The 9741-nt window shown below is 42.4% G+C and overlaps 1 protein-coding gene across 1 annotated transcript in view; it reads left to right on the top strand.

Annotated features, from left to right (window-relative positions):
- The first annotated feature begins 1312 nt into the window (after positions 1–1312).
- prkx (protein kinase X-linked) overlaps positions 1313–9741 on the top strand; it is a 30185-nt gene continuing 21756 nt past the window's right edge. The window contains exons 1-2 of the mRNA XM_070855604.1: positions 1313–1754; positions 8206–8374. Coding sequence (XP_070711705.1) covers positions 1607–1754; positions 8206–8374 — 317 coding nt within the window. The 5' untranslated portion in view covers positions 1313–1606. The remainder of the gene's footprint in view (positions 1755–8205; positions 8375–9741) is intronic.

Below are 9741 nucleotides of genomic sequence, written 5' to 3'. Positions count from 1 at the left end.
AAGTGAGTGCTGAGACAGCTGACTCAGTGTGGAGTATTTTAAGTCCATGTTAGTGACACACATGTCTTGAGTTTCCTCTCCCCCCTGACAACCCTCATTCAAGTATAGTCCTCCCAGCCATAGGCTTTTTAAAGGACACTTACACTCATTTGGGTATTTGAAAAGCAATATTGCATTGAAATCAACATAAATGTCAATGTTTAAAGCTGCACTAACATATATTTTGTCTTAAGAGGTTTTGGTGATAGTGTCAAACCCACCCTGCAGAGCTCTCTAGGCCTCTTCAGCTCAATAGTTTTAACTTTACAAAAACCACAACTTTAGTGTTTTGGCTCAGTCTCAGTGCTCTTGTCAGCCTGGATCCCAACAGCAGCAGGCAGCTGGTTTCAGTGAAAACGCTCTGATAAACCCACTGTGGAAGACATGTTGACATGGGGTTACCAAATACTAAGGGGATCAATGTCTAAGGACTATGCATATTTACACCAAATTTCAAGGACCTGTTATGGTTGGCTACTACTTTTAGAGATCTGTTTCTGAAGTGTTGGATGGGCAGGTATACGTATATTTAGAGCAAAATGTTCTTTGTAGATTTCTTTGATATTTAACATCTTTTAATTTATATTTGATTTGGATCTTTTTTTCCCAACTTAATCAAACCTTTCCTTGTCACCACACCCATCCTCACACATTATTGGTTAATGTAGCCCTGTTATCAACTTAAAACTTTAAAGTACAATTACAAGTAAGTTTAAGTACAGAAAAGTAAAAACATATCTTTGTACATCTATGTGTCAAAGTCCTTACAGTCACATGGACTGGATACAGGAATACAGGAAGTGGAACAGTTCAGCACAAAACGCATATGTAATTTTAGCAAAAAATCTCCAGCTCACTAACTTTTTTACAACAACTGTATGAACTGATTTTCAACACGATCACAATCAACCAAACAGAAAATCACGGCATTCTCTCAAAGAGCGTGCTTTACTCAATAAACTTCTCCATACTGGTTAACCTCTTTTATTTCGAAAGTCCTGACCGGAAACCATGCGGACGCTGATACTGAAGCTCTTCCTGGTTGATGTGGACACTAGGAAGAGCTGCTGGGAGAGGTTTGTTGTCGTTGCTGAGAAAGTAATGGAGGAAAACAGTACATTTGAGTCAGAAAAGCGCTAAGATTGATCGAGCCTGTGAGCTTTGAGAGGTGTTTTTATTCCGGAGTAACGTTTGTTCCGCTTCCCTGACATCCCTCCACAGGATCCCTGCGTCTCCCATTAGCTCACCATGGTTGTTAGCTGCTAGCGCTAACTGTCAGAGCCAGTGCACCGCACCTGTCACCGGCTTCTTTGTCTCACTCATGTCGGCGGTTACCTTTCCTTTTGTTTGCTAACTTAGAGACTGAGTCTGTTCACACAAACGGTGGCTACTTCTTTCCGCTCACTCTCTCCAATGAGGAAGGCTCCACTGTCCGAGAACCAGCTGCCCTGCCAAAGCTAGACAAAGAAGATGAAGTGAGGAGAGCCCCCCTCCAGACATGACACTCTGTCTGCGTCCCGCTGGACACTTCTGAACCCAAACAGCCAGCTCGTCACGAATACAAGAAATGGCGTCCTCCAAAGCAAAGGTCGGAGCTAACTGTGAGACCAACTCCCTGAAAGAAAGCAAAAGCAACGCCAGCGGTTCAGCTGGAGAGGCTGCAGCACACAACCGGATATATTGCCTCGATGACCTGGAGACCATTGCCACAGTGGGTGAGTAAGCAGGACATGTCTGGTGACTGAGGTCCCAGGGATGTGACTTCCACTAGTTCCCAGAGTCCAGGACATTACTTAGCATTACAAGCATTACTTAGTAAATCAGTAAGGCTCTGTACTAAACAGCTGTCAGGCAGGACTGCACCTAATGACAGGGTTTGTTATGTTAAGTTGCTGAGATTGAATGCTTGGTCAGATTTGTACAAATGAAGGAACATTCAGTTGCTTGTCTAAAGACAATAATGCTGTTTCTGCTTTAAATATGTTATTAAATGACAAAAAGGTTTTTCTATAGAATAGTGATCACATTCATGCACTTAAACTGTGATATTGTCCTGGTGCTGCAGTGTGAACCTGAAATAATGCCTCGTACAGTGCATGAGCAGTGCTCTTTACATCTGGGATTGAGTCTGAATTCTGCAGAAGCAGTTCTTGACACAACTAGTGTCAAAGTTTTGCGCAGAGGAAGAAAGAGAAGAAAAGTGAATGTCGAGCTAGCTGATTATGGCTGATATTTGGGGTTTATTTGTTCCTGTACAAGGAAGTAGTATTTCACACTGGTCTATGAGGTCATTAGTTTCAGAAGCCAGGATCACTATGAACCAAGAAGAGACACCATGCAATCTATACCTTATTTCACTCTTAGCAAAGTGTTCAATAACGCCTTGGCTTTACTTACATCTGACCAGACATTTAACCAGCCAATCAGCTGGAGGTCTAGTCCAGAAGTCCAGAGGTAAGCAGGGTCATACTGAAATGATTTCAGACAAACATCATGCATACACATATGGAAAATATTTTTTCATTGGCTGATATTGAGATGAATGTGGCAGCTACATTGTGATACAGATTTTGCATCATATCGTCCAGCCCTGCTGCCATAGCACAAATCTGAACTGATATCAGGACATCATTACTTTATTAATATGTCACCTAGTCACGTCTGACCTACTTTCTGGTTTATCTCTCTTTGTATGCACACTCCTGCTGGCTGAGGTTGCTCCACCGCAATCTGTCCAACCAGCACATAGATTTGTTGTGTGGGAAACTGTACATACTGTGCTATGACAGAAATACTGTAGGGCAAAAAGGGAGGATACTCAGCTTAAGTCGAAGTGTCCATGGGCAAGACACTGAACCGCCTCTTGCTCCTGAAGCAGCTTCAGTGTGTGAATGTGTGTGAAAGAACAGTCTCCTCCAACTTAGATTCCTCCTGAATGAATGATGTGTGAATGGGTTGAAATGACTAGAAAGGTGCTGTACAAATACAGACTATTTACCATTTACCCTCAAATTGAGGGTTTAACATTTGGTTGGTCTAAACTACATAACAGCCTCAATCAAGCTCAGGTTTGTATATGTTCTGTTGAGTGTCATTCTTAAATCAGCAATCAGCGGGACCCACAACAGAAACAACCTGAGCCAACAGCAGTGAACCACTTAAGATTTTCTCCAGACTGGGTGCTCAATAGGTCAGAAAGACAGTGAGCGTTCAGAGACAGCCGAAAGTCATGTTCCATCAGTCAGAGGTATGTTCACTGTCAGTCAGAGAACCTGACATGCCAAGGTTAGTCCGTGTACAGGCACCAGCCTGCCCATCAGGAACTTAGTCATTACAGCTTGACTTGTTTAAAGTTTGAATCACGCCGGTATCATGGGCGTTCACGAAAACATACTCAGGGAGGACCTCGTATGACCTTGTAAGAGTCATCTGCCCCAATGAAAAAACTTTGCAAGAAAGGTAAGAGCACAAATAATTTGGAATTCTTAAGAAACAACGCCAGGCTGCTCTCACTGGAGCTCTTATACACAAAATAATAATAATACACAAAAAAACAAAACAGATTTTGTATTTATTTGACACTTTTAAATACTTGCTGAATATTTCATATCTGCTTAGACTCTAAAAATACTTAACATTATCTATGTATTTGAATGAATGCATTAGTGGAGGAAAAGGTGTGATCATACATCTGACATCTTTTTCTGCACCAGCTGTTTCTCATCTGCAACCACACCTAGCTGCATCTCTCCAACTTTTCAGTGTTTCTGTCTATTCAAGTTCCATTGGCCATGCATGGTTCATTAAATGGCTTACAAGTGCAGACTGACTACATGAAATGAGCCCACACAACAAACTGGAGTAAGATTCTCTGCTGTACGTCTGGGGTAGCTGGCAGCCAATATGAGGGAATGAATTTATGGAACATATAACATTAGGTTGGCTGGAGTCACAAAGTTGGTTTCAGGTCCTTCTGTGTTGATTGCCCAACCTTCAATTGGAGTTTTAAAGAAGTGAGTGTTAACCAGGCAGGCGTGGTCTAATGAATGATGTTATCAAGTTGAATTATGGGAAGTGTAGGCTCCAGTGTTTGCCAAACATGAAGTCAGGACTATTTCGTCCACTACTTTCTTCATTTTGACCATCCTTTTGTAAATCTTCCTGTAATCTCCCTTTACATAACCCTTTAATTGGTCATGGATGAATGGAATAATTGTTAGAATGCAATGACTTGCAGTGTCATGTATTTGTTACATCTTTTGTCTCTTTGAACACCAGTTAGTTTTACTCACTGAAGGCAATTCCATGTAGCCTAAAAGCTGGCTGCTTGTGTACAGTCACATCTCATTTAAGTTGCATCCTCGTAGGATTCAAGTCAGATTGTCGTTAGGACTGGGGAGAAAGTGAGAGGGGTCTGACATGAAGCGAAGGACCCCAGCTGGCTCTCAGTTGCCTAGACACAGTGGCTGTCCGAAGGGAATTTTACTTGCTGGACACGGCAATCAATAGATGAAGGCACAGTTTATCAGTGCCGATGACCACTGCAAGAGACGCTGCCCCCTCCAGCAGTGGAGCACACTGGGCTTCGTTCATGAAATTTCTGAATGCACAGATTTGATTTTAACTTGTAATGTATACCCACAGTTTGAATTGAATGAAAAGTGGAGTTGTTCTTCCTGATTGTGATGTCTGATTTGTGTAGTTGGATGTTTGCTTTAATGACTTCTTTATCCGCTGATGGTTTTTTTGTTTCTTATTTTGATATGGGCCATGATTTATATTGATTCAGTAGCAGCTGAATTTTGCTTTGTTTTCACAATGTCCTTTAAGCCACATATTTTCAAGGGATGTGCATTTCAAGCCAAAATACTATTTGATAGTCACAGTGAACTATTCAAAGATTATTTGAATAGTTCACTCAAAGATTATTTGAATAGTTCACCCCTGAAGCATAGATCGTAGGCTAGCCCAGGTCCCAGTCCAGTCTTAGGTCTTCTGTGTTTTGTAGTTGACAGTTTAACAGTGGTGCAGACTGATCAAGAAAAGCCAGATGGTGATGGAGCTGATAGCAAATACCACAGAGTGAAGATGTTGCATCCCCCGTAGTTTGATTCTACAGGCAGATTTAACGTGCATGGTGAAAGACATCTAGCTCAATAATAGGCATTAAGCTACATGAGGGCAACAAAGCCTCAGCCTAATGCCTGCTAGGGAGGTGTGCAGCAGGGAATGGCATTCATCCTGGGCTGTTGGGAGAAAGCTCCAAGCTTATGAGCCCTGCATAAAAATCCAATTTGCCAAGCCATTTTGTCTGATGAGAGGGATTTGCTGCCTAAAACAAATCAGCTAAAGCTCTTTATCTGCCTGCTGTTGTTCAATTGTCATTGAAATCATGAGGCTGCTCTCTTGCGCCATTACATTTATTTGCTGCTGCCTCATGCTGTGGTAGCCTATATGACCCAAAGAATATGACTTGATGGTAACACTAGCTGCAGTCCTGGCAGAGCAAATTAATTCATAAGCAACATCCCCAACATGATATTTAGGGATTTGTTGCTCTGGCTTGTGTCATTCTGCTACTCATAAAAGTTGCATCCTGCCAGTACAACAGGAATTGCAAGAGTTGCTTGCAGTGCATTTGTTTTCCTCAGCCCCCAAAAGAGCGCAGGTGGAAAAGGAGTCAGGGATGACCTAGTTTCCAGATGAGTAAATATCAGTTACAGGACACAACCGACTGAAACATTTCTAGGCTGAGACTCATTGTCAGCATTTGTCCCAGCTTGGTTTCTGATAACAACCCAGGCTCAGGAAATACCAAAGAAGCAGCCCCATGATTTATAACTTTACTAAGTGTGCAGAGAGAAGAGCTTATCTTGTGAGTGTGTTTTCTCTCCTTTTCTGCATGAAGGGGAGAGAAAACACACTCACACAAAGCAGGCTTTGTACAGCGAGGGGGCTGCCACCAAGGTGAAATGTTACTTTGGTTTAGCACATTGTTATGCAGAGAAGCAGTGTGGTGTGATACCTGACAGCCCCTCCTATCTAATCATCACGCATTATTTTCACTTGGACGTGAAGACCTCTGCCACCCTTTGACTTTGGCAGCATGCTTCCAACACAGTGACTGATGGTCTGAGGGCATCTGCAGCCCCCTCTTCCCACACCTTATGTCCCCACAACTGAGACAGCTAACCTTTTATACCTCCACAAAACAATGGCACACACCTCATAATGGGCCAGGTGAGTACAAATGTGATCTCATGGTGTCCAGAGCAAAAAGACAGACCTGTCCAATTTTACACATCACAGTGTGCCTGACATGCATCATAGTGTCCAGAACCAGACTGACAAAGTGGTGATGGCTAACCAACCTGACATCATGCTGATTGGCAAACAACAGAAGAAAACAATGGTGATAGATGTAGCAGTCCCACATGACAGCAGCATCAGGAAGAAGGAACAAGACCTGAAAGAGGAGCTAGAAAAGATGTGGGGAGTAAAGGCAACAGTGCCAGTAGTGGCTCCAGCAGATTCTCCTCCTGTCCATGACTTTTGTGCACATCAGTGATGAGATGAGAATAGACTGACAGCATCATTGATGCTCTGAAACATCTGGTTTACATCTGTCACTAAGAAAAACACACATCTTCTACTTTCTTTTCTTTTTTTACTCTTGAGTTTCAGTTTTGCTTATAAAAAAGCTTTGACTGTAAGCCTTATGCAACGAACACCTTTAGTAGAAATAATCACAATTGTGCAGGTATTTTATGGAAACAAATCCTAATACTCTTTGTCTCCGTAGGATGTTGAAGATAACAGTTGGAACAAGGTCAGAGTGGGAAGGCGATGCAGTGGAGTAGGCAGTAACGATGGGAAAATGCTGCAGGAGCAGGCAGGTCCAGGACAGAAAAATGACTCAGCCTGAGGCAGACAGACTAGTTTCTGTGGCCCCATAATACCCTGAGCTCTCTTGTTTTCCTCCTGAAGACGAAGAGAAGCATTTGGCATTTCATTCCTGCAGTGCCGATGAGCAGTAAGGGAGATGATTGATGGCTGATGACAATATGTAATAGAACAGCTGCTCTGAGTCATAAGAAACTGTTCCTAATGAAATGCTGCGTGTCTCGTCGCTCTGCTTTACCAACAATGAAACTTTGTGTTGGGCCTTTTGGGGTTGCCATGGCAACACAAAAAACAGTAGCACGCTGTCTTTATCAGGTGAATGCCTTATCCCCCCATAATTTCAAACTTTTCAAAACTTTTCGAGCAATACAAAAGAGAGTTCTGAATGTAACCATGTGTCTTGGAACATGCTTTTGGTTTTGATTAATTTTTCCAACTTACATTTCAGGCTTTTGCTGATGTCAGAGCCGTTAATGGTTGGGTAGGGTATGGTCATTTTAGATTTTAGATTCTTTATGGCATATATGGTAGTACAGGTGGTTTTTCACAACAAAACCTACCATTGTGTGTAAAAACTGGTTTTTCTGCTCAAAATGAACTTCAATCTGAATGTTCAGCCAAAGTCTTTGACCTCTCCAAAAATGGGACAAACTAGGCAAGACTCTGAGTCCTATTTGGTCTGTTAGCTATCTTACCAAGTATAAATAGCACAACACTTGCTGGCTGAAGGCCCAGACTGAGCCTGCAAACATAGCTGCTGGTAGCATGAGCGAGTCATCACAAACAAAGTTGATACCAGTTTTTAAAACAAGAACAAATCTTCAGTGGAATGGACGTTGATGTTACTGCTGAGCGAGTCAGCTGTCACACTTTTTAAAATTGATTCACAAATTTTAAAGTGGGCTCAATTGACATCATAATTACATGATTTGGTACTGATGACTTAAACAGAGAAGCAGATGATGAAAAGAATCACCAGCTGTGGCTGTAGATGTAAATGCATCAGCAGTTTTTTCAGAAGAGTGCAATGGAAGACTTGATTGAGTTGTTTGCATGGAGTACTGGCTGATATGTCAGAATATTTCTTGAACGTGCATTCATGATAAATGACAGCTTTGAACATCTATGTAGTACAGCACACAAACATAATCAATGAATGCACATTGTCAGATAAGCAGTTATTTGTCATGGTCTGGTTCCCCAGTGTGCTGTGGATTCCTGTCACGGTGATTAATCCTCACACCCTCCTCTCCCTGTCTCCAGGCACGGGGACTTTTGGCAGAGTCTTCCTGGTCAAGGACAAAAAGAGCAGGGCCTTCTACGCCCTGAAGCAGATGAAGATTCCTGATGTGATCCGCCTGAAGCAGGAGCAGCACGTCCACAACGAGAAGGAGGTGCTGACAGAGGTCAGCCACCCCTTCCTCATCCGCCTGTGAGTCTGCTCCCCTGTCTTACCCACTAGCACACCGGAGGGAGGCGGGGCTCGTGGTCCACTGGGTGGACGTTTCTCATGGAGGTCAAAGTTCAGTGTCTGCTTCTGCATTCTGACACATTGATTCCAATTAGAAATCCAGATCTACACTACAGAGTAGTTCTGACCGTTTTATCTCCAGGCCAGAGTATCAGAACTCCGTAGCTCCAGGTATTAGTCAAACCCTCAGGTGTTACCAGGGAAACGGTGTTATGGCCTGTGATAAACTTTGACTGCAAAAGGCATTAAATGAATGGTATTAATGTGACCCTGGTATAAGCTGGATAATGCCCTTCAGGCTGTCTATAATCAGGAATTAATGGACTCAGTGGAGGTGGCTGAGGCCGCTGTGCGTGGGATGGTTCTCTGCCTCCCCGTTGTCCATTCATTTTTGATAATGGACACCTCGTCAGGCATTACCCCTTACATTTATACAGATATGCAAATAAACACAGAATTGTCGCCTATAAACTGAAGTTGTCAAATCTACCCTCTTGTCATGTATTTATAGGAATAAAGGCATAGAAATGTTTTAGGATGGACCAGGATAGCCTAGCTCAGCATGGAAACAGCTAGCCTGGCTCAGTTCAGCTCGTCTGACTGTTGATTAATTAACATGTATCTCATTTAACCCAAATGAGAGACATGTAAAAATGATCTTGTGTGGTTTTAGGAGGGGTTATGGGCTGAATCTCAGTACTTCTACTACTACTACAGTGGCATGCAAAAGTTAGGGCACCCCTGGTCAAAATTTCTGTTAATGTGAACAGTTAAGCAAGTGGAAGATGAAATGATCTCCAAAAGGCATAAAGTTAAACATGAAACACTCTTTTCAATATTTGAAGCAATGTCAGTGTATTATTTTTGTTTTGTACAATTTTAGAGTGAAAAAGGGAAAGCAGCACCCTGCAAAAGAATGGGAACCCCAGGAGATTTGAGCTCTCCGATAACTTTGACCAAGGTATCAGACCTTAATTAGCCCGTTAGGGTCATGGCTTGTTCACAAGGTCAGGTGATGCAAATTTCAAAGCTTTATAAATACCCAGACTCCTCTAACCTTGTCCCCACAATCAGCAGCCATGGGTTCCTCTCAGCAGTTGCCTAGCACTCAAAAATAATACACTGGCATCGCTTAAAATATTGAAAAGAGTGTTTCATGTTTAACTTTATGCCTTTTGGAGATCATTTCATCTTCCACTTGCTTAACTGTTCACATTAACAGAAATTTTGACCAGGGGTGCCCTAACTTTTGCATGCCACTGTAGTAGTAGTAGAAGTACTGAGATTCAGCCCATAACCCCTCCTAAAACCACACAAGATCATTTTTA

Source organism: Pempheris klunzingeri, chromosome 24 (genome assembly GCF_042242105.1).
Source record: "Pempheris klunzingeri isolate RE-2024b chromosome 24, fPemKlu1.hap1, whole genome shotgun sequence".
Lineage (NCBI taxonomy): Eukaryota > Metazoa > Chordata > Actinopteri > Acropomatiformes > Pempheridae > Pempheris > Pempheris klunzingeri.
Note: the sequence above shows the minus strand (reverse complement) of the source record. Positions and strands in the feature narration are given on the sequence as shown.